Genomic DNA, 24283 nt, shown 5'->3' with positions numbered 1-24283 from the left:
GTAGCTGAGATAGACAGGAGCGACCTGCTCTAAACCCATGTTGCCCTGGGTTGTGTAATTGATGGGTATCTAGATGGGTGGCGCTCTTGCTTCTTAGGACCCTTTCAAAGATTTTTATGATATGGGATGTTAGTGCTATCGGTCTGTAGTTCTTTGCTATTGCTTTACTGCCCCCTTTGTGGAGTGGGGCAATGTCTGTTTTTTTTTTAGTAACTGTGGGATGACCCCCGTGTCCATGCTCCCTCTCCATAGGATGGTAAAAGCTCGTGATAGGGGCTTCTTGCAGTTCTTGATGAACACGGAGTTCCATGAGTCTGGCCCTGGGGCAGTGCATGGGTATGTCATTTATCGCCTGTTCGAAGTCATTTGGCGTCAGGATAATATCAGATAGGCTTGTGTTAACCAAATTCTGTGGCTCTCTCATAAAAAATTCATTTTGATCTTCGACTCTCAGTCTGGTTAGCGGCTTGCTAAAAACTGAGTCATATTGTGACTTGAATGCCTAAATTCTAGTGCCTTCAGATTTAGCGAGAGAAAGCTGGTAGGCCTACATACGAAAGAATGGGTCGGTAGGCCTACATACGAAAGAATGGGTCTATGTGGTCAGTGTGTGCAGTATAAAAAAAATCCTGCAGCACACAGTGCGTAATGAGAAAAAAAAAAACTTTGACCGTGTTTTTGGATTAAAACAGCAACTTTGCACTGTATTTTTGTATGGTATTGATGGTTGTATTCTAGTTTTCCTGGTCTCATTTTATAGAATGGAAGACATATTACAGAAATTGAGATGATTTTGATTGGTTTCACAATGAAAAGTACCTTGACATTGAGCTCAAATTAGCAGAAATGTTTGATTTTTACCAAAGTTCAAAAGTAAACAAATCATGCCAAGCGTCCAGTACATGTCAACTGGTGAGTCTAATATTCTTTCACAAGTGCGCTGATATTATTTATACCATTTGTACACTAATGCAGTAGTCTGCATAACAGTAAATCTTTTATTTTTTGTGGGAAAAAAAATTCAAAGTGGAAAGCAAAAGAAATGTAAGAGGGGCCTGGGGACATGACTAACGAACAGAGAACTTGTTATTTTAGTGCCAGGAATGTCTGTCTTGTTTATTCTGGACCCTATTTGGAAATTGGCATGTTTTGAAATTTGTGTGAAATTGGCAAAATTACCAATTTCTAACCACTTTATTGGATAATTGAAATTGGTAAATGGGTGGTTTCTTGTACTCATTTGATAGAAAAAGTGGAGTTCTAGCAAAATAAATATGATTTTTGTCAACTAGTACACAGGAATTGGCCGAAAATAGAGCTCAAAGTGGGCAAAATCACCGATGCGTAAACATCGTTGAGACTGCTAACTTCGCGAGAGCATAATTCCGTAAGTTTTCCATCAAATATCATACTTTTGGTATCATTATGATCGGGAAAAGATTCTCTGTCATTTCACAAGAAAAATAATTTGTTTTTCTTCCGAAAAATTTTCGACCCTGAGAATGAGTTTAGGAGAGAGTCTCTTGACCCTGAAAGGGCTAACTCTAACAATGCAGATGCAGTATACAATGACTTTGCAAAAGCCTTCAAAAAGTGCAATCATGGTATAATAGCACACAAAATGCAGGATTAAGGAATAACAGGAAAAGTTGGTGTTACGACTTTGATGTCATAAATAAAATGTTCCTGGCTCCTAAAGGCTGCTCATACTGCTGTCTAGGGGTTATAAAATTACTCTGAAAACACAGCAAACCTTGGGCCAGCATGTACTCATATATTAAACAATATTAATTATTATTAGGAAGGAAGGACATAAAAACTCACCTATACAAAAATATATATAATATTGTTAATAACTTGTATGTATGAGAGTATAGTTTTACCAACGCTCTTATATGGGTGTGAAGCGTGGGTGATGAATGTTGCAGCGAGGAGAAGGCTGGAGGCAGTGGAGATGTCATGTCTGAGGGCAATGTGTGGTGTGAATATAATGCAGAGAATTCGTAGTTTGGAAGTTATTGGAGGGAGGGGGTAAAGGAGGTTTTGTGTGCGAGGGGCTTGGACTTCCAGCAGGCATGCGTGAGCGTGTTTGATAGGAGTGAATGGAGACAAATGGTTTTTAATACTTGACGTGCTGTTGGAGTGTGAGCAAAGTAACATTTATGAAGGGATTCAGGGAAACCGGCAGGCCGGACTTGAGTCCTGGAGATGGGAAGTACAGTGCCTGCACTCTGAAGGAGGGGTGTTAATGTTGCAGTTTAAAAACTGTAGTGTAAAGCACCCTTCTGGCAAGACAGTGATGGAGTGAATGATGGTGAAAGTTTTTCTTTTTCGGGCCACCCTGCCTTGGTGGGAATCGGCCGGTGTGATAATAAAATAAAATAAATAACTTGTATATAACTTAAAACTACTACAAAAAAACCACCACACTCCAGGTCACATTAACTCACTAGCACACTGCTACTAACGAGTTAAACAAAATAAATGAACATTAATAAGCAGGGAGGCTCCATGACACCCCCTCCTTTCTTCAGGTTACATAGCCTACAGTGAAAATGTTAAATACTTTCCAAAACACAGGCCCCTGCATATTAGGGCTTTACAAATAAATATGAGAGCAGTAAAATAACATATGGTATAAACTTACAAAAAACACCATCCCTACTAAAACACATACCATGATTTATTAGGACATCTTGTTGCAAGTGCTGTGCTCCACCAACTGACATTCTCCACCCCTCATCTGCTCCTGTCTCCTGGCCACTCTAACTGGCCGGGAATAATACGCGTTCGGATTCAGTACAAACCCGGAAAATGACATATGGAGCGTTATTTCTTATACAAATATTTTTTTTACAGTACTCCGTAACAGTTGGTAGATGGATCTATAACTTCCTGACAAATAGAACACTAGTAAACAGAGTAAAGTCAGAGGTGGCTACAGTGAAAAGCTGTGTTTCACAAGGCACAATATTCACCCCCATCCTCATATCTAACATAGAGCTGTAAGCCACAGCACCGTGTCTTCTTTTGCCAATGATACCCAAATTTGCATGACACTGTCATCCATTGAAGTCACTGCAAGTCTCGAAGTGGACATCAATCAAATCTTTAAGTGGGCCACAGAAAGCAATATGAAGTTCAATGAATAGAAATTTCAATTACTCCGGTATGGAAAATTTGAGGAAATTAAACCTGAATCAGAGTATAAAACAAATTCCAACCACATAATAGAGCTTAAAACTAATGTGAATGATCTAGGAGTGATAATGTCAGAGTATCTTACTTTCAAATATCACAACAATGTATCTGCCACAGATGCTAGGAAAATGACAGGATAAATAATGTCTAAGCTGGACTGTTGCTGTACACTAACAGCCCCTTTCAAGGCAGGCAAAATTGCAGAGCTGGAGAGTGTACAGAGAACTTCCACAGCACATATAAGTTTGATAAAGCACCTAATATTAATGTGAACAGTTAAAGTCCCTTAATTTGTACTCCCTGGAATGCAGGCAAGAAAGGTACATGATAATATACACTTAGAAAATCCTAGAGGGACTAGTCCCAAATCTAGACATGAAAATCACTCCCTACAAAAGCAAAAGACTCAGCAGGTGATGCAACATCCCCCAATGAAAAGCAGGGGTGCCACAAGTATGCTAAGAGAAAACACAATTAGTGTCAGGGGGCCCAAGACTGTTCAACTGCCTTCCAGCATACATAAGGGGGATCACCAATAGACCCCTGGCTGTCTTCAATTATTATTATTATTATTATAATCAAGGGGGAAGAGCTAAACCCATAGGATTATACAGCATCTGTATGGGGGGGAGTGGAAGGTTAATTCAGGGAACTGGAGCACAGATCCAATTCCCAAGATCAAGAGCCCCTCACCAGCATCAAGGAACCTTCCTTGAGGGGGAGCTGTCCTCAAGAAGGAGCTGGACAGGCACCTAAAATCAGTATCTGACCAGCTGGGCTGTGGTTCATGTGTCAGCTTGCACTTGGACAGCAGTAACATCCTGGTTGATCAGGCCCTGATCCATCATAAGGCCTGACCACAGACCAAGCCACAGGGGCAATGACCTCCAAAACCCTCTACAGGTATACTCCAGGTATTGCAATTGCCTGCCAGTATCGCTGAGTGATTGCCTTAATTGTTTATACATTCACACACATGTATGTACATGTACATTCATACATAAACTAGATACATAAAAAACGGTGGGTTCTGACAGGGTGTCACCATGGATTCTGTGAGAGGAAGCAGAAACACTGTCCAAACCACTAGCTATGATCTACAAAGAGTCGATGAACAAAGGACAGTTGCTGAAGATCTGGAAGACAGTAAACATAGTACCTATATTTAAGGAGACAGGAAGGAAGCATTAAACTATAGGTCAATTTTACTGATGTGTATACCATACAAGTAATGGAGAAGATAGGAGAGTGGTAGAGCACAGTCTGGTTGATCAGGCCCTGAGCCACAGTGAGGCCTGGTCATGGACCAAGCTGCAGGGCTGAAGATCCCCAGAACTCCCTCTAAGTCAACTGCAGGCAGGTAGGTGGGCATGTTGGGTTGTGGTGCATAGTCACTACACACCAGCATACTAATAACTTTGAATATAGAAAAATGACTTTAAATATAGAAAAACAAGCAGTATATAATTTATTAAAGAAAATTAGCACTAGTATGCATAGTAAATAAGAGCAAAACAAATCAGAATTTAGTAAAAAAAGAAGTAATGTATAATACAACCCCAGAAAGTTTTGACTGCTGAAGGCTAATCCATTAGCCCTTTCAGTATCAGTCCCATTATATCATGGCTTTGAAGCCAGTGTTGGTCCCGTAATATGACGCCAAAATTCTAGCAACTTCAGATTTGGTAGGAGAAAGTTGGTTGGCCTGCATGTGAGAGAATGGGTCTGCATGGTCAGTGTGTGCAGTATAAAAAAAAATCCTGCAGCACGCAGTGCATAATCAGAAAAAAACTGCAACTGTGTATTTGATTTAACCCTTTCACTGTCGGTCCCATAATATTTATTACGGCTTGCAAGCCAGTGTCAGTCCCGTAATACTACGTCAAAATTCTAGTGCCTCAAATTTGGTGGGAGAAAGCTGGTAGGCCTACATGTGAGAGAATGGATCTGTGTGCTCAGTGTGTGCAGTATAAAAAAATCCTGCAGTGCACAGTGCATAATGAGAAAAAAAAACTGACTGTGCTTTTGGTTTAAAATACCGATTTTGCGGTGTATTTTCATATGGTATTTATGGTTGTATTCTAGTTTTCTTGATCTCATTTGATAGAATGGAAGATATATTACAGAAATAGAGATGATTTTGAATGGTTTTCGGACTAAACGTACCTTTAAATTGAACTCAAACTAGTGGAAATGTTAAATTTTTGCCGATGTTCAAGAGTAAACAAATCACGCCACACGTCCAGTACATGTCAACCGGTGGGTCGAATATGCTTTCACAAATATGCTGATATTATTTATACCATTTTTACAATAATGCAGTAGTCTGCATAACAGTAAATCTTCTATTTTTTGTGTGAATAAAAATTCAAAATGGAAACTAGCATAATATAAGAGGGGCCTGGAGATGTGACTAATAAACAGTGAAAATGTTATTTTAGAGCTAGGAATGTTTGCATTGTTAATTCTGGACCCTATTTTCAAATTAGTCTTACTTGAATTGTGTATGAAATTGGTCAAATTACCAATTTCTGATCACTTTATTGGGTAGTTGAAATCAGTAAGTGGGCAGTTTATTGTGCTCAATCGATAGAACAAATGGAGTTCTAACGAAATAGCTATGAGTTTGGCCGACTGGAACAAGGTAATTGGCTGAAAATAGGGCTCAAAGTGGGCAAAATCGGTGATGTGTAAATATTGCCTAGACTGCTAACTTCGTGAGAGCGTAATTCTGTAAATTTTCCATTAAATGGCGTACTTTTGGTGTCATTACAATTGGGAAAAGATTCTCTATCATTTCATAAGAAAAATAACTTTTATTATTTTAATTCTTCGATGCTGAGAGCAAGTTTGTGAACAAGGGTCTCGACAGTGAAAGGGTTAAAACAGCGAATTTGCAGTGTATTTTCATGTGATTTTTATAGTTATACCTATTCTCATTTGATATAAATGGAAGATAGAGTACAGAAATAGAGATGATTTTGAATGGTTTAACCCTTTAAGGGTCGACAGGCCCTGTCAGAGACTTGTTCTCAGGGTCGGCCAAATTTCAAAAAAAAAAAAATTATTTTTTCTTATGAAAAAATAGTTTATTTTACTGAACATTATAGGCTAAACAAAAAATTTTTACCATCAATACTTACTGAGATATGGAGGCGTGAAGTTGATGAAAAAGGGGCACCATGTGGCAACATTGCCGACTGCCGTCACCCGGTATTCTTTTATTTACTTTCTTATGTACTAATTTCTATTATTTTTTAATTTTTCTTTTTCCAAGTAACTTTTATGGCCTGTGAGACCAGTATGATCAGTATTTTGTAAGTTATTTCTTTTTCAATACTACACAATAAGGGCATAAACACTGTTGTCATTGTTTTGTTTACAAAAAATATTTGCACAAACAAACGATATGAAATGTTGTTTATTACTATTTTTCTATATTTTATATACACATATACAGCCACAGGGAATGTTTCTAGAAGTTCTGCAGCCTGTGGAAGTCTTTGAAACATGGTGTCATGCACAGTGGTGTTTTACATTCTTCACACATAAAATGAGTGTCTCTGCGTTGTTGTGGGCGTTTTCTTGTATGTGCACAGACGTAACACCTCTTTTGAGCCTTCTTCTTGAAAGCAGTAGCAGGCAGTTTTACCAGGAAGTGATCACCATGCTTCAAACGAGAAGGAAGTTGTTGAAAATTTGGTGGGGGGTCTATTGCAGGTGCTGTTCCTTGGTACTTGAATACTATTTGTCTGATGACAGACAAACAGAATTCGCCATATGGTGGTTTGTTTCTGGTCCTCATCTTATACATATTATAAGCATTCAGAATGGAAATGTCCAGAAGATGGAAAAAGTTTTATGTACCACTTATAACTCTTGCGGACACAATCTGCATGTCACATTTGTCCACTGAATGCATATTGAGGGTGTAGTCCATCACAGCTGCAGGTTTTAGAATGGGTTCATTGCTTTCTCTATGCTGCCTGCCAGTGTCTGCCATTTCATTAGGGTGAACTGATGACAATAGTGTGACATCTCGTTTGTCATGCCACCGAAATGCCATGATGTCATTGGCAGCAAACGCCTGCACCTCACCTCTACGAGTGCCAGTGTCAAACCTGGGCATATGTTTCCAATTTGCACACACTGTGCCACACACATCTGTCATGTTCACTCACAAAAAATCACTGAGTGTGGGGCTTGTGTACCAGTTATCTGTATATAATATATGCCCCTTACCAAGATATGGTTCCATCATTGTTCTAACCACATCACCAGAGATGCCCAATAACTTCCTGGTATTTTGCAATGTATAACTTCCAGTGTACACAATAATATCCAATACCAGACCACTGTAACAATCACAAAGCACAAACAACTTTATACCAAAGCGTTTCCTCTTGCTTGGTATGTACTGCTTGAAAGAGAGTCTTCCTTTTAACAGAATCAAAGACTCGTCAATTACAAGCTTGGTGAAGGGATAAAAATACATATTGAATTTCTCTTTCAGATACACAAACACATGCCTAATCTTATATAACCTGTCGTTTCTGTCAGGCCTGGTTTTGTCTGAGAAGTGAAGCATACATAACATTAGCACAAATCGATTCACTGGCATTATATCACTGAAACCTGGGGTTGCAATCAGGTGGTCTGTTGACCAGTATGATTTCACACTGTGCTTATACACATGTGACATAAGCATTATTGTGGCAAAGAAAAGATACATCTCAGCCACAATTGTCTCCTTCCACTGGTGTGGACGTGATTTTGGTGAAAGTATTGTGTTTGCCATGGTGTACTCGTAGTATGTGTTGCACTCCATGACAATACTTTCCATCAGGGGTTCGTCAAAGAATAACTCGAAACATTCCAGTTCACTGGCATTGTTCTGAAGTGTACAGGATGGCCATATTCCACTTTGGCTGTCATCAAACTGGTGGGGATTTGGAACAAAACTGACAGCTTCCTGCCAATCCCAGGTGCAGTCTGCTGGTGGGTACTGGACAATGACAGGTGGTTGTGGTTGTGGAGGTTGTGGTTGTGGAGGCTGGTGTGGTGGGTGGGTAGGGGATGGTGGCCTTTGTTGTAGATCAGCTGAGGCAGCGGCGTGGGTGGAAGCGTGGGTGGCAGCATGGGCCACTGCTGATGCCTCACAGCCGGCACCACCACTACCACCACCATGCACATTTTCCATCCCAATTGCAACACTATCATCGTCATTTTCACTGTCTGTTCCTGTTGTACAGCCACGGGATGTACTCCTTCCCCCTGGAATAGCATATGGCACACTACCAGAGCGCATATATCGTTGTATATACTGACGCTTCACTGGGGAATATTGCACTTCACTATCACTACTGGAACTAGTTTCAAGAGCTTGTAGCTCATATTCACTATCACTATCATCACAAATGCTCACATCTGAGTCTGGGATTTGGGAAAATAGGAGTTTCCTCTTTGATTCTGGTACAACTGAATGTGAACAAGAGGGCCCAGCACCAGAGGTGGAAGGCTGAGGGTCGTCTGGGTTTTCCTCACTATTACCGATATTATGGTCATTAGTTCTGGTCAAAACCTCACCAAAACCTTGAAACTCATCTTCACTGGCACTTCCATCTGTATTAGAACTGTCACTGGGGAACAAAAGTGTCCCAGTTCGCCGAGGAGTGAGGAACTTCTTACCGCGAGGCATGGTGGACATTGTTTACAAAGATGGTGTTCCCACAATGCACCACTGGGTCCCAGATTTTTTTTCCTACTGCACACACCCACCACACAGACCCATTCTCTCACATCTAGGCCTACCAGCCTTTTCCCGTGAGATTTGACGGCGCTAGAATTTATGCATACTAGTACGTCAAAAAACCCTGCACGTAAGCCGTACTAGTACGGCCGAAATCCTGAAAGGGTTAAAGAATAAAAGTAGCTTGAAATTGAGCTCAAATTAGCAGGAATGTTTGATTTTTGCCGATGTTCAAGAGTAAACAAATCATGTCACATGTCTAATACACGTCAACTGATGGGTTTAATGTGCATTCACAAATGCGCTGATATTATTTATACAGTTATTACAATAATGCAGTAGTCTGCATAACAGTAATTCTTCTATTTTTTTGTGTGAAGAAAAATTCAAAATGAAAAGGAAACATAACATAAGAGGGGCCTGAAGACATGACTAATGAACAGAGAAAATGTTATTTTAATGCCAAGAACATTTGCATTGTTTATTCTGGACCCTACAGTGGAACCTCAAATTTCGAACGTATTGCTTATCGAACTCTTCGCAACTCGACCGCTTTTTTCGAACCAACTTTGTCCCTATTATCGAACTCGCCCCTTCTTTCAAACCTCCGGGTACCGGACCTGTCCGCCAGCCCGCTCTGTCCGTGTCCCCGCACAGGTGCTGTGAGCCAGTCTGGCTTTGTTGATGCTTGAGTGAACACTAACCTGCGGTCTCATTCAAACATTTTGCGATTGTGTTTAGTGCTTGTGGGACTGTGAAATAAGCTACCATGGGCCCAAAGAAACTTGCTAGTGGTACCCCTGTGGTAAAGAAAGTGAGAAACACCATAGATGTAAAGAAGGAAATAATATAGAAATATATTGTAAGTTGTTGCTGGTGTGGATCAAGGTGATAGTGTTTCAAAGACAATTATTTGTGAAAAGGCAAAGGAGTTGCATGCCGATTCAAAGATTAAGGAGATTTGCACCAAGTGGAATAATGTCCAAATGTTTGTGGAAAAGTACTACCCTGAGGAAACTGAAACAAGCCATCTTCGCAACAAGTTCAGTGACAGAGCCATGTCCCATTTTAGGGAAATCTTAAAGAGGTGCCAGAAACAGGACTATGGACAGTTAGTTTGTGAGACAGGGGTCCAGTGACTCTCAAGCTGGTCCTAGTGACATTAAAAGACAGAGAAGGGAAGTAACCCCAGAGAGGACTTTGATACTTAGTCCTTATGGACGGGGATTTCCCTTCCAAACACTAACCCCAACTCCCTCTCTCCTCCTCCCTATCTTCCAGATGCCATCACCAATCTTCAATAAAGGTAAGTAAAAATGTTATTTTATATGTTTATTTAAATTTATTAATAATTGTACACTATATTTGTTGTGTATATGTAAAACTATAATGTAATACTATCTATAAAATGTATTTTTTTTGTGTGTGAATATTTTTGGGTTTCTGGAATGGATTAATTGTATTTCCATTATTTCTTATGGGAAATATTGCTTCACCTTTCAAACTTTTCGACAACAGAACTAGCTCCTGGAACAGATTAGCTTTGAAATTTGAGGTTTCACTGTATTTTGAAATTGGGCTTTCTTGAATGTTGTGTGAAATTGGCCAAATTAGTAATTTCTGATCACTTTACTGGGAGTACTAGCAAAATAGCTATGAGTTTGGTTGACTGGAACAATGGAATTAGCCCAAAATAGGCCTCAAATTGGGAGAAATCGCCGAAGCATAAATATCACCAAGATCGCTAACTTTGTGAGAGCATAATGTTTCATTACCTTTAGAAAAACATTATCATTTCATAAGTTTGTTTTTTTAATTCTTCAACCCTTAGAGTAAGTTTGTGAGCAGGGGTTGCAATACTGAAAGGGTTAATAGATAGCAGCAGGGAAATCTTGTGTGTAAATATTATAGATAATAGTACTGTAGATGTGGATAGTATTGTAAAGTAGCTGTAGATATTGGCAGTGTAAATGGGTAATGCAGACATTAGTATTGTGGATGATAATAGTGTACATGTTAGTCATGAAGATGAATGTTGTATGTACATACATGTTTGTGGTGTAGCAGCTGACTTATTTTATCTTCTAATGATAGGCCATGTGACATGATTCCAGGTTTTCATGTTCCTTTGGAATTATGAGATCAGCTGTCTGCATTTTGTATCCTGTGCTCATTTTAAGTTCTTTGTTCCTTGTGTGTTTATGCACTCGAATATTATCACCATTAAACATTTTATTTTTCTCTGCCCACTGGAAAAACTTTTTTGATATTTGTAATGTTTCCATGTCTCTTACTGAGGTAACCTTCATACTTATACTGATACTGCCTCCAAATAATACAGCCTCCAAATAATACAAAGTTGTGGTTAGATTTCTAGGTAGGTATGTTGCCAGGATGAAAAACATTGTGTGAGGAATGTCTTGTGGTATATTGTATATATCTGCTAAGATTAGATTTTGTTTTATCTATTACCATTTTCTTTCTTTACTAATTGACTTCATTTGATATACAGTGGTACCCCGAGTTACGAACTTAATTTGTTCCAGAAGGCTTTTCGAGTGCCGATACCGAACGAATTTGTTCCCATAAGGAATAATGAAATTTAGATTAATCTGTTTCAGACCCCCAAATATACACTTACAAAGGCATTTACAAAAATACACTTACATAATTGTTCCAGTTTGGAGCTGCTCGTAACTCATGGTACCACTGTACTATAATAATAATATCTTTATTTACTACAAGTACATGTCACCTAGGCCTGCATACCTAATACATCAACATTGAAAGGGTTAATAGATAGCAGGGAAATCTTGCATAGCTTGATCGCTAGTGCACTTACCACCCATACTGAAGTCCGGAGTTCGAATCTCCTCCGGTATGGCTGGAAAACATTAGGGACATGTTTCCATAAGACACCTCTTGTCCCTGTTCACCCATCAGTGCAAAATAGGTACCCGAATGTTAGTTGACTGGTGTGGGTTGCATCCTGGAACAAAACTGACCTAATTTGCCCAAAATGCTCAGCATAACAAGCAGCTTTCTATACAGTGGACCCCCGCATACCGTCGGCATCACATAACGTACAATCCGCATACTGCTCGCTTTTATCGCAAAAATTTTGCCTCGCATACCACTCAAAAACCCGCTCACCGCTCTTCGTCCGAGACGCGTCCAATGTGCGCCCTTAGCCAGCCTCACATGTGCCGCCGGTGGCATTGTTTACCAGCCAGCCTCCGCGGTGACATCCAAGCATACAATTGGAACATTTCGTATTATTACAGTGTTTTTGGTGATTTTATCTGCAAAATAAGTGACCATGGGCCCCAAGAAAGCTTCTAGTGCCAACCCTACAGCAATAAGGGTGAGAATTACTATAGAGATGAAGAAAAAGATCTTTGATAAGTATGAAAGTGGAGTGCGTGTCTCCGAGCTGGCCAGGTTGTATAATAAACCCCAATCAACCATCGCTACTATTGGTGGTACAGCTGCTACTGCTGCTGTACCACCGTCAGCTGCTGCTGCTGCTGTAGTACCGTCTGCTGCTGCTGTAGCATCGTCTGCTGCTGCTGTAGCATCGTCTGCTGCTGCTGTAGCACTGTCAGCTGCTGCTGCTGCTGCTGTAGCACCGTTGTTGGTGTGGCTTATTGAGAATACCAAGAAACAATTAACCCCAGAGGATTTGCCACCCAGGATAACCCAAAAACGTCAGTGTCATCGAAGACTGTCTAACTTATTTCCATTGGGGTCCTTAATCTTGTCTCCCAGGATGCAACCCACACCAGTCGACTAACACCCAGGTGAACAGGGAAAAATGCCTGGAACTAGTGCTCATATTGGTGAATTTAAAGCCAGCAAAGGTTGGTTTGAGAGATTTAAGAATCGTAGTGGCATACACAGTGTGATAAGGCCTGTTCTGGAAGAAAATGCCAAACAGGACCTACAGTACTCAGGAGGAAAAGGCACTCCCAGGACACAGTGTCTCATCAGTCATTGCTGCATCTTCAATAAAGGTAAGTGTCATTTATTCTTCATTTAGTAGAGTAGTACATGCACAATATATATTGTGCATGTACTACTCTACTATTGTGCATGTATCCTTCTCTCTGTGTGTAGGAAAATGTATATTTCATGTGGTAAAAAATTTTTTTTCATACTTTTGGGTGTCTTGCACGGATTAATTTGATTTCCATTATTTCTTATGGGGAAAATTCATTCGCATACCGATCATTTCGCATAACAATGAGCCCTCTTGCACGGATTAAAGTCACTATGTGGGGGTCCACTGTATAGTAGTATGTCATTGATGTCAGCTAGGCCTGTATACCTTGTACATGTTTATTTTGTTTCATTAACACATCGGCCAATTCCCACCAAGGTAGGGTGGCCCAAAAAAGAAAAACTTTCATCATTCACTCCATCACTGTCTTGCTAGAGGGGTGCTTTACACTACTGTTTATATAACTGCAACATTAACACCCCTCCTTCAGAGTGCTGACACTGTACTTCCCATCTCCAGGACTCGAGTCCGGCCTGCCGGTTTCCCTGAATCCCTTCATAAATGTTACTTTGCTCACACTCCAGCAGCACGTCAAGTATTAAAAACCATTTGTCTCCATTCACTCCTATCAAATACGCTCACGCATGCTTGCTGGAAATCCAAGCCCCTCGCACACAAAACCTCCTTTACCCCCTCCCTCCAACCTTTCCTAGGCCGACCCCTACCTCTGTTTCATTCCATTCTCTCTACATGTTGGAACCACTTCAACAACCCTTCCTCAGCCCTCAGTTTTGGCAATCCCGCACCTCGTCCTAACTTCCAAACTACAGCCAATAAACTTACACTTAACACTGGCAAAACCTACTATATTATGTTTGGTAGCAGAGCAGGTGCTGTGCAACTTAACATTAAGATCGACAACACACTAATTGCCAGACATAATGAGGGCAAATTCCTTGGCCTATACCTCGACAACAACCTAAATTTCAGCACCCATATCCAACACATAACAAAAAAAGTATCCAAAATGGTGGGGATCCTCTCTAAAATACGATACTACGTACCGCAAACTGCCCTTCTCACACTATACCATTCACTTATAGTATATCCATACCTCACCTATGCTATCTGTGCTTGGGGTTCAACTGCAGCAACACACCTAAAGCCAATAATAACCCAACAAAAAGCCGCAGTAAGAATAATCACTAAATCCCATCCCTGGCAACACACCCCCCCACTCTTCATAGATCTAAACTTACTCCCTGTTCAGAACATCCACACTTACTACTGTGCAGTCTATATCTACAGGACCTTAAATTCCAATATTAACCTTGACCTAAAACGCTTTCTTGATAGTTGTGACAGGATCCACAGGCATAACACCACACACAAACATCTCTATGACATTCCCCGTGTTCGACTAAACCTTTACAAAAATTCAATGTATTTCAAAGGACCTAAAATCTGGAACACCCTACCTGAAAACTCTAGAACTGCAGACACATTCATTACTTTCAAAACTACAGTTAGAAAACATCTTATCTCCCTGATCCACCCCAAAAACTAAATACATGATAACCACCTGGTGGTTCACTATTACACTCACTCACCCACTGACTATAAACCCAGAAATACTAATCTTAATCTTAAAATAATAAATCATAACTATGATACTCCAATATAGACACCTTGTATTGTGCCAAAACAAAAGCATTCACATTGCTAAACTCACAAATTATGATGTAGTCACTTAGCCTTAATACCATAATCTGTAAGGATTTAATGTTAAGAATTAATCTAAGTCTGCTCGAAATGCCTAGCCATGCTAGGTGTCCTAGTGGCCCCCTCTGTAATTAGTATTTTATAACATGTAAACCACACAATACCCAAAACCTGTAAACCCCACATTGTAACCCTTATAGAGAATAAACTTGAATTGAATTGAATTATATTCACACCACACATTGTCCTCAGACATGACATTTCCACTGCCTCCAGCCTTCTCCTCACTGTAACATTCATCACCCATGCTTCACATCCATATAAGAGCGTTGGTAAAACTATACTCTCATACATTCCCCTTTTTGCTTCCAAGGGCAAAGTTCTTTGTCACCACAGACTCCTAAGTGCACTGCTTACCCTTTTCCCCTCATCAATTCTATGATTCACCTTATTTTTCATAGACCCATCTGCTGACACATCCACTCCCAAATATCTGAATACATTCACCTCCTCCATACCCTCTCCCTCTAATCTGATATCCAATCTTTCGTCACTTAATCTTTTTATCCTCGTAACCTTACTCTTTCCTATATTCACTCTTAATTCTCTTCTTTTACATACCCTACCAAATTCATCCACCAACCTCTGCAATTTCTCTTCAGAATCTCCCAAAAGCACAGTGTCATCAGCAAAAAGCAACTGTCACAACTCCCACTTTGTATTTGATTCTTTATCTTTTAACTCCACACCTCTTGCCAAGACCCTCACATTCACTTTTCTTACAACTCCATCTATAAATATATTGAACAACCACAGTGACATCACACATCCTTGTCTAAGGCCCACTTTTACTGGGAAATAATCTCCCTCTTTCCTACATACTCTAACCTGAGCCTCACTACCCTTGTAAAAACTCTTCACTGCTTTCACTAACCTACCTCCTATATCATACACCTGCAACATCTGCCACATTGTACATGTACTTGTAGTAAATAAAGATATTATTATTATTAATGACATACTACTATATAGAAAGCCCCTTGTTATGTAGAAAATTTTGGGCAAATTAAGTCAGTTTTGCTCCAGGATGCAACCCACACCAGTCAACTAACACCCAGGTACCCATTTTACTGATGGGTGAACATAGATAACTGGTTTAAGGGTCAATTCCCAGCGAAGGGGTAGCCCTTCACCAGGAATCGAACCCAGACCCTCACCGTGTGATGCGAGAGCTTTTGCCACCGGGCCACGGGGCACCACTCCACTGTCACATTTATTAAATTATGTCTGAAAAATTGGTGCACTGATGTATATAAAGCTCTTATATACACAGAATTTTTTCAAAATTGAAAAAGTTCATTTGGAATTCAACAGCATGTACCATGAAGGCCTTTTCACATACTAATAAATTTTAGATGCACTTTTTCAATTGTATTTACAAAAAAGATAGCCGACTTGTATCTTCTGCATACTGTACTGATTTTCCTCTAATAGCTAAAAGACACTTGACAATGGTCTACTAGCTGTGAAAAGCAAGATCTTTCTGCTTCTTCTGGGTTAAGGAGTTTGTGACTTTCCATAAAATTGGTAATTGCCCTCCCCTCTCCCCTTTTTTTTTAGCAAACATTTTTAATGATGCATAATGTTAGTGATACTGCTCTGTATGTTCTTGCCATTGCTCTACTGTTTCTTTTGTGAGGTTGAACTAAATCCACCATAGTTTCTCCAGTGGTTTTTTGCATTATTTAAATGTGACATGCCAAAAATTAGGGACAACAGTCACTGATATTCTATAATTTTATTTTAAGAAGTTAGTCCAATCCATGTCAGTATCAGGCAGTTTTGCATTATTCAGAGTTTGTTTTGCAGAACACCTAGGAATATAAATCCCCAGCAAATTTGTAGTGGCAAGTTCATAATTGTCTGAATCTTTAACTTTCATGATTGGACTACTAAATTTGGATTACTGCTGTTCTTCAGGATTTGTAGTCTTTGTGATTTCTGTGCACATACCTCTTCTACATAGGAGGACAGTTTTGTTAGCAGTTCGTGATTTGCTTTAGATTTTTCATACTAGGAAATTATTTTTGTTTGTTTCGTGTCTTGGATGGCAGTCATTAAATATTTTGCCTGATATGAGTAATTTAGTATTTCCTCTGTTTCATTTATTTCCCTTTGAAAGGTTTCCTCAGCGCTGTATGGCCCTTGTGGTTTAGCGCTTTTTTGATTATAATAATGAAAGATTTTCTAATTTTCTTGGGTCATTTAAGGTCTAGTAGTTCAATTGATTTTATTTTTTCATAATGTCTTGTGTTTGATCTTTTTTATTTTTTTCTCAGTGGAATAAGCTTTATACAGTGTATGCTTCTGTATTCATCTTTTCTAAGCATTTCTCTGTGGCTAGTGTGCTTAGGACAGTTTCCTGGTTGCTTATATGCTTCCTATCATTGATTATTATTATTATTATAATCAAGGGGGAAATGCTAAACCCATAGTATTATACATTCCTATTATTGAAATGAAACCTAGTGCACATACCTTCATGTTGGACATTGCTTTGGCTTGTAATATGACAGTTTATGTTTGTTTGCAGTTAATTAAGGTTCCTTAAGAAACTTTTCAGGATAACAAGCTTCCTTCCATAGACTCAGTGTGGTGCTTCTGATGAAATACTAGATAGAGTACATTCTAGTATGTAAATAAGAAACAGTATGCAGTTTATTGCATTTTATTGAGAATGTTTCATCCACACAACCTACTTCTGAAATTAATTAAGCTTTTTTAATTTTATATTAAATGTCAAATTGTTAAAATATAACTAACTGACCATGTTAGAGAGAGATTAAAATTCACCCCCTCCCACCCCCCCCCCAAAAAAAATCTGAATTTAACTGCTATAATAATGTTAAAAATTGTCCTTGTACAACCAGTGTGTTTTAATTTTTTTTTTTAGTTTAAACAATGTATCTTGCATAATAGTTCACAGAATAAATGCTAAATTAATTAACTGAAGTTACTGAATGTTTATGCTGATTTATTACGTTAGCTTACTGTAACTATGTTGTAATCTTTAATCTTCACTCTTGTTTCATCTTTGACTTTCTCATGCATTCACTTTATTGATCTCACAACAGAAGAACGACCCCAGGCAGTTCGTGATGCTTCGAGACGTAAGATATACCATAGCTGCTTGATAACATCTCTCTTGGCTCTTTCCCCTTCTCTTAAGTCTTGCGTTATTTTCCTTCCACTTTTGTAGTCTCCTCATACACATTAAAAGCCTCTCCTTTATGCTTCTGCCCTTTCCCCTTCTCGCTTCCTTTGTGAGGATTTATAACTGTAGCGTGTAATTTTATAATTAGTGTTCATAACAGTGTACTATAACTATTATTTCCATAACCGTTTACACTGTCTCCAAACCAGCTTGTAACAACAGTATAGTTTCCATAACAGATTATAACTGTATCAAAAACAGCCAGTAATTGTAATGTCTATAACAGCCTTTACCTGTAGTGCCTGTTTTTTCGTGACATGAGAGAGGTTAACACATCACTAGCACATGTCTGATCAGCAGTATAGCAGACCATAACCTTGTGATGTCATGTGCTAACACACTATAGGCACAGTAATACTATATGTTTAGAAATATTCATTCAGTGTTCCATGTTAATAGGTTATGATCTACAATGTCTCTGTTGGACCTTGGTATATACTATTGAATGTATTTTTTTTTATTTCACTGCAGGCACTGTATACATTGTTTAGTTTTGTCATAAGAAGAATAGTCATATGAGGATTCATCTTACCATTGTGACTGCAAATGCCTGTCTGCTTTATCTGTTACTGTCACCTTTATCACTACATTATGTATACCACCATATGGCAACAACTCTTCTCATGAATCTGTTATTAACAAATGAAATGCTGTGCATGTACTTGTTAGCATATATGCAGAAGTGCATTATATTGCCAGGATGTATTGTATAGAGAAACAAATGAGGCTGCCAGCAAGTATGAATGTTGAAGTACATGAGGTTGCCCATGTGTTTGTGGAAGTACATGAAGTTGCTAGTATGTATGTAGGAAGTACATGAAGTTGCTAGTACGTATGTAGGAAGTACATGAAGTTGTTAGTACGTATGTAGGAAGTACATGAAGTTGCTAGTACATATGTAGGAAGTACATGAAGTTGTTAGTACGTATGTAGGAAGTACATGAAGTTGCTAGTACATATGTAGGAAGTACATGAAGTTGCTAGTACGTATGTAGGAAGTACATGAAGTTGTTAGTACGTATGTAGGAAGTACATGAAGTTGCTAGTACATATATAGGAAGTACATGAAGTTGCTAGTACGTATGTAGGAAGTACATGAAGTTGCTAGTACGTATGTAGGAAGTACATGAAGTTGCTAGTACATATGTAGGAAGTACATGAAGTTGCCAGTACGTATGTAGGAAGTACATGAAGTTGCTAGTACGTATGTAGAAATATGACAGGTCTGTTATGTACTGTATTTCATGAAATGTAGGTCATTCAATTCAACAAGTGATGAATTATTATTATAATCAAGAGGGAAGCACTAAACCCGTAGGATTATACAGTGCCTGTGGGGGTGGATGGAAGGTATTCAGACTTAATTTGGGGAACTGGAGCACAGATCCAGTTCCCTAGATCAAGAGCCCCTCACCAGCATCAAGGAACCTTCCTTGAGAGGAACAAGTGATGAAAATTCCATACCCCTGTCTGCTAATTATTACTTGGTCTCTGACCAGTCAAACTGTTGGTGATTGTAGTAGCATGGCTAGTTTTATTTCATATTTTACAAGATTTCTAATGTTAGTATTTCTATTTTCAAATCAAATTATTAATAAAAAATTGCAGATTTTTATTATTGCCAATATGAACATTTTTCTAGTTATAGATTTCTTTGATACTGGGAAGTGTTTGGGTCAGGATTACACTTCTAAAAAAATTTTGTCTTTATTTACTATTTATATTTGAAACATCTAGTCCTTTCATACTTCACTAATAAAAGGCATGTTAACCCTTTGAGGGTCAGTCACATGTACGGCATTGCAGCCAGGGTCGGTCATGTACTTTTTTTTTTTTTAACAAGTTGGCTGTCTCTCGAGGCAGTGACCCAAAAAGAAAGAAAAAAATCCCAAAAAAGAAAATACTTTCATTATCATTCAACACTTTCACCTCACTCGTACATAATCACTGTTTTTGCAGAGGTGCCCAGAACACAACAGTTTAGAAGCATATACATATATACACAATACAGTGGACCCTCAGCTAATGATATTAATTCGTTCCTGAAAGCTCACTGTTAGCTGAGATTATCGTTAGCTGAATTAATTTTCCCCATAAGAAATAATGGAAATCAAATTAATCCATGCAAGACACCACAAAGTATGAAAAAACAAATTTTTTACCACATGAAATATTAATTTTAATACACACAAACTGACACTTACCTTTATTGAAGATCTGGTGATGATTGATGGGATGGGAGGGAGGGGAGAGTATGGAAGTTATTAATGTTTAGAAGGGGAATCCCCTTCCATTAGGACTTTAGGTAGCACATCCTTTTCTGAGGTTACTTCCCTTCTTCTTTTAATGCCACTAGGACCAGCTGACCATGGTGCAGCAACAGCTGACCGTGGTGCAGCAACAACTGACTGTGGTGCAGCAACAGCTGACTTTGGTGCAGCAGCAGCTGACCGTGGTGCAGCAACAGATGATGGTGGTGTAGCAGCAACTGACTGTGGTGCAGCAGCAGCTGACTGTGGTGCAGCAGCAGCTGACTGTGGTGCAGCAGCAGCTGACTGTGGTGAAACAGCAGCTCACTGTGGTTCAGCAACAGCTGACTGGTGCAGCAACAGCTGACCATGGTGCAGCAACAGCTGACTTTGGTGCCGCAGCTGCTGACCGTGGTGCAGCAACAGATGATGGTGGTGTAGCAGCAGCTGACTGTGGTGCAGCAGCTCACCGTGGTGCAGCAACAGATGACAGTGGTGTAGCAGCAGCTGACCGTGGTGCAGCAACAGCTGATGGTGGTGTAGCAGCAGCTGACTGTGGTGCAGCAGCAGCTGACCATGGTGCAACAGCAGCTGACCGTGGTGCAACAGCAGCTGACCGTGGTTCAGCAACAGCTGACTGGTGCAGCAACAGCTGACTGTGGTGCAGCAACAGCTGACCGTGGTACGATAGTACATATTTCTCACCCTTTTTACCACAGGGTTGGCACTAGAAGCTTTCTTTGGGCCCATGGTGGCTTATTTAGCAGTTACAAGCACTATAAACAATGGAATAATACAAAATGTATCGAATGTATGCATGCAACCGGCCACCCTGGCTTGTAAACAATGACGGCAGGGCTGGATGGACAGGTTCGGGAAGAGTCATGTTGGTCAGAAACAGCTGATGGTGGTGCAGCAGCAGCTGACCGTGGTGCAGCAGAAGCTCACCGTGGTTCAGCAACAGCTGACTGGTGCAGCAACAGCTGACGGTGGTGCAGCAGCAGCTGACCATGGTTCAGCAACAGCTGACTGGTGCAGCAACAGCTGACTGTGGTGCAGCAACAGCTGATGATGGTGCAGCAGCAGCTGACCGTGGTACGATAGTACATATTTCCCACCCTTTTTACATATGATCGCTTGAGAGATGGTATCTCCTATCTGTTTTTCGTTTATCCACTTCATTTCCATAGTAATTTTCACCTTTTCTACCGCACGGTTGGCACTAGAAGCTTTCTTGGGGCCCATGGTGACTTATTTTGCAGGTATAATCACTAAAAACGCTGTGATATTAAATGTTCCGATTGTATGCGTGGATGCGACTGCACTGGCTGGCTTGTAAACGCTGGCACCCACGGGACAACTGAGGTGTGCTCAGGCCACACGTGGACGCGTCTCGAACGAATCGCGTTGGGCGAGTTTTTTAGCGTTAGCTGAGGCAAAAATTTTGCATTAAAATGTATCGTTAGCTGGATTTAATGTTAGCTGATGCCATCGTTAGCTGAGGGTCCACTGTATATCCCTCCAAACTGCCAATATCCCAAACCCCTCCTTTAACCCCTTGACTGTCGAAACCCCAAATCCTGAGGTGTCTCCTGGTGTCAAAAAAATTTCGAAAAAAAAAAAAGTCTCGTGAAATGATAGAGAATCTTTTCCTGATGGTAATGACACCAAAAGAACGAAATTTGATGGAAAACTTACGGAATTACGCTCTCGCGAAGTTAGCAACCTCGGCGATATTTACGAATTGACGACTTCGCCCACTTTGAGCCCTATTTTCGGCTAATTCCATTGTTTCAGTCAACCAAACTCATAGCTATATCTTTAGAACTCCATTTGTTCTATCGATTGAGTACATTTTTATTGATAGGGTTTTGAAAAAAGTGAATGCTAGGGCATTTTCATTCATTTTCATAGAGTAATACAGTGGGAGTTGTCATGGTTGGTTCTGGGTGATGACTTTGCTTTTCAGAAATTCTGAAGAGAGGTTGCAAAGGTTGATGGGTAAATCTGAGAGTGTATGTAAATGAAGGAAATTAAAAGTGAACATAAGAAGGAACATGGTGATGAGAGTAATAAAATATTTAGGTAATGAAAGATGGGATATTAGGTTGGAAGGAATGAGTATGGAGGAAGTGAATGTGTTCAGATATTTGGGAGTATACTTGACAGTAGACAGGTCTATGAAAGACAAGGTGAACCATAGAATTGATGAGGGGAAAAATGGTGGATGGTGTACTGAGGAATCTGTGAAGACAATGTTATCCATGGAAGCAAAAGGGAAATGCATCAGAGTATAGTGGTACTAGCACTCTTATGTAGATGTGCAGTGTAGGTTTTAAATGTTGCAGTGAGGAGGAGGCTGGAGGTAGTGAGATGTCATGCCTGAGGGCAATCTGTGGTGTATCACACAAAGAATTAGTAGTATGGAGATTAGAAGGAGATGAAGGGTTACTAAAAATGTTATCCAGAGGTCTGAGGATGGGTTATTGAGATCATTTGGACATTAGGAGAGGACAGAGCAAAACAGGATGACTTCGAGGGTACATAAATCTGAGTTGGAAGGAAGGCAGGGGTATGGTTTGTCCTAAGAGGGTGGAGGTAGGGGGTAAAGGTGGTTTTGTATGCAAGAGGCTTGGATATCCAACAGAAGTGTGTGAGCTTGTTAGATAGTGAATGGAGACAAGTGGTTTTTATGGCCTGAATTGTGTTGGGCATGAGCAAGGTAACATTTATGAATGAATTTAAGGAAATTGATAAGCTAGACTCGAGTCCTGGAGGTGGAAAGTACAGTGCATGCACTCTGAAGGATGGGTGGGGTTACTGCAGTTTGGAGGGGCATCTGCGCTGCAATGCCAGTGTGCTTCTGACAAGACGGTGATAGAGTGTTTTTTTGTTTTTGGGGGGAGGGCTCACTTTCTTGGTGGGAGACAACCAGTGTGTTAAAAAAAAAAAAAGGCTTGCAACCAGTAGAGAGTAAAACCAGCAACAGCCAACATATGCAGGGCTAGGAGATGAGACGAGACCCCTACAACCATAAATAGGCGAGTACAGTATGAAGGAAGCCCACTGTATCCCAATCTTTTAATACTGTAGCTGCACCTAGACACCAGGTCCTGGCCACACAAGCATAACATTGCCTGCTGCACCATAGGGAGACTGGCGTCTGGCATACAAGACTGATGAAAATGGACTGGTGGAGGGTCATGCCTATACGGTCTCTGGCGTGGCCAGTGTTATACACGAGAAGCTGGGTATCGTGAGGCTTGTCCGTGTGAGGAACCCTTGGGCCAGTGGCGCCGAGTGGAATGGTGACTGGTGTGACAGGTGAGTGGGCTGACATGTGAGTAGGTTAGCCTGACTACACCCCTTTTGCCTACCCTTCCTCCTCAATAACCCCTGCCTCCCCACACCCCACTTACCCACTCTCCCCCTCTATAACCCCTCTCCCTCCATTAACTCTTTCCTCTTCTTATCCCACTAATGCCTCCCTCCCACCCTCAATACCTCCTTCCCCCTCACAGCCCACTCCACTAACTACCTCTTCTTTACACTCCACTAACTCCTTCCCCACATCTTACTAGAACTTTCCTGTCTCCCATTAACTACTTCCCATAACCCACTAACACTTTCCATGCCTCGGTAATGCTGTTCCACACCAACTAACCTCTCTCTGCACCCCCACTAACCTCCTCCTTTCCTCTCCATACCCCATTAACCACTTCTTCCCTCTTCACACCCCACTAGCACACCTCTTTAACTTTTCCCTCCCCCACAAGCACCAAAAATTTCTCATTATACCCTCCCCCTACAGTGATGACAAGTGGGATGGGGTGTCAGTGTCACAACTGAGTAAATTGGGACGGACCCAGCAGGAGGACGGAGAGTTCTGGATGAGCTACCAAGACTGGTGTAATCAGTTTGAGGAAGTCTCTGTTTGTACCATTGGTCCTGACTTCGATCACAATGGTACAGTGGACCGCATTGGTCAGGTGAGTTTGAGGGAGCCAGGTGAGTGAAGGGAACTAGGCAAGGGACAGTGTTGTAGTGGTGGAGTGACACTGGGGAGAGAGTTGTGATGAGGAAACCAA

The 24283-nt window shown here is 40.4% G+C and overlaps 2 protein-coding genes across 13 annotated transcripts in view; one reads left to right on the top strand and one right to left on the bottom strand.

Moving 5' to 3' along the window:
• LOC138854487 (small integral membrane protein 12-A) overlaps nucleotides 1–24283 on the bottom strand; it is a 60987-nt gene that overhangs the window by 10781 nt on the left and 25923 nt on the right. The window contains exon 4 of one of the 6 annotated variants that reach the window (XM_070098077.1): nucleotides 17385–18009. The exons of the other annotated variants lie outside the window; for them this stretch is intronic. The gene's annotated coding sequence lies outside the window, so the exon portion shown is untranslated. Of the gene's footprint in view, nucleotides 1–17384; nucleotides 18010–24283 lie in introns of those variants that run through there. 6 annotated transcript variants of the gene reach the window in all.
• The window catches only part of LOC128699528 (calpain-A), a 116172-nt gene that overhangs the window by 88763 nt on the left and 3126 nt on the right, over nucleotides 1–24283 (top strand). For 6 of the 7 annotated variants that reach the window (XR_011393682.1, XM_070098070.1, XM_070098069.1 and 3 more), the window contains exons 10-12: nucleotides 17807–17842; nucleotides 23347–23519; nucleotides 24007–24184. Coding sequence is in view for 6 of the 7 variants with exons in the window: in XM_070098070.1 (XP_069954171.1) it covers nucleotides 17807–17842; nucleotides 23347–23519; nucleotides 24007–24184 (387 nt within the window). In the remaining variant the exon portion in view is untranslated. The remainder of the gene's footprint in view (nucleotides 1–17806; nucleotides 17843–23346; nucleotides 23520–24006; nucleotides 24185–24283) is intronic. The other variant, XM_070098071.1, reaches the window with a different exon arrangement.

The sequence above is a fragment of the Cherax quadricarinatus genome, chromosome 61 (genome assembly GCF_038502225.1).
Source record: "Cherax quadricarinatus isolate ZL_2023a chromosome 61, ASM3850222v1, whole genome shotgun sequence".
Classification (NCBI taxonomy): domain Eukaryota; kingdom Metazoa; phylum Arthropoda; class Malacostraca; order Decapoda; family Parastacidae; genus Cherax; species Cherax quadricarinatus.
The sequence above is the reverse complement of the archived record's forward strand: the minus strand, read 5'-3'. Positions and strand labels throughout refer to the sequence as shown.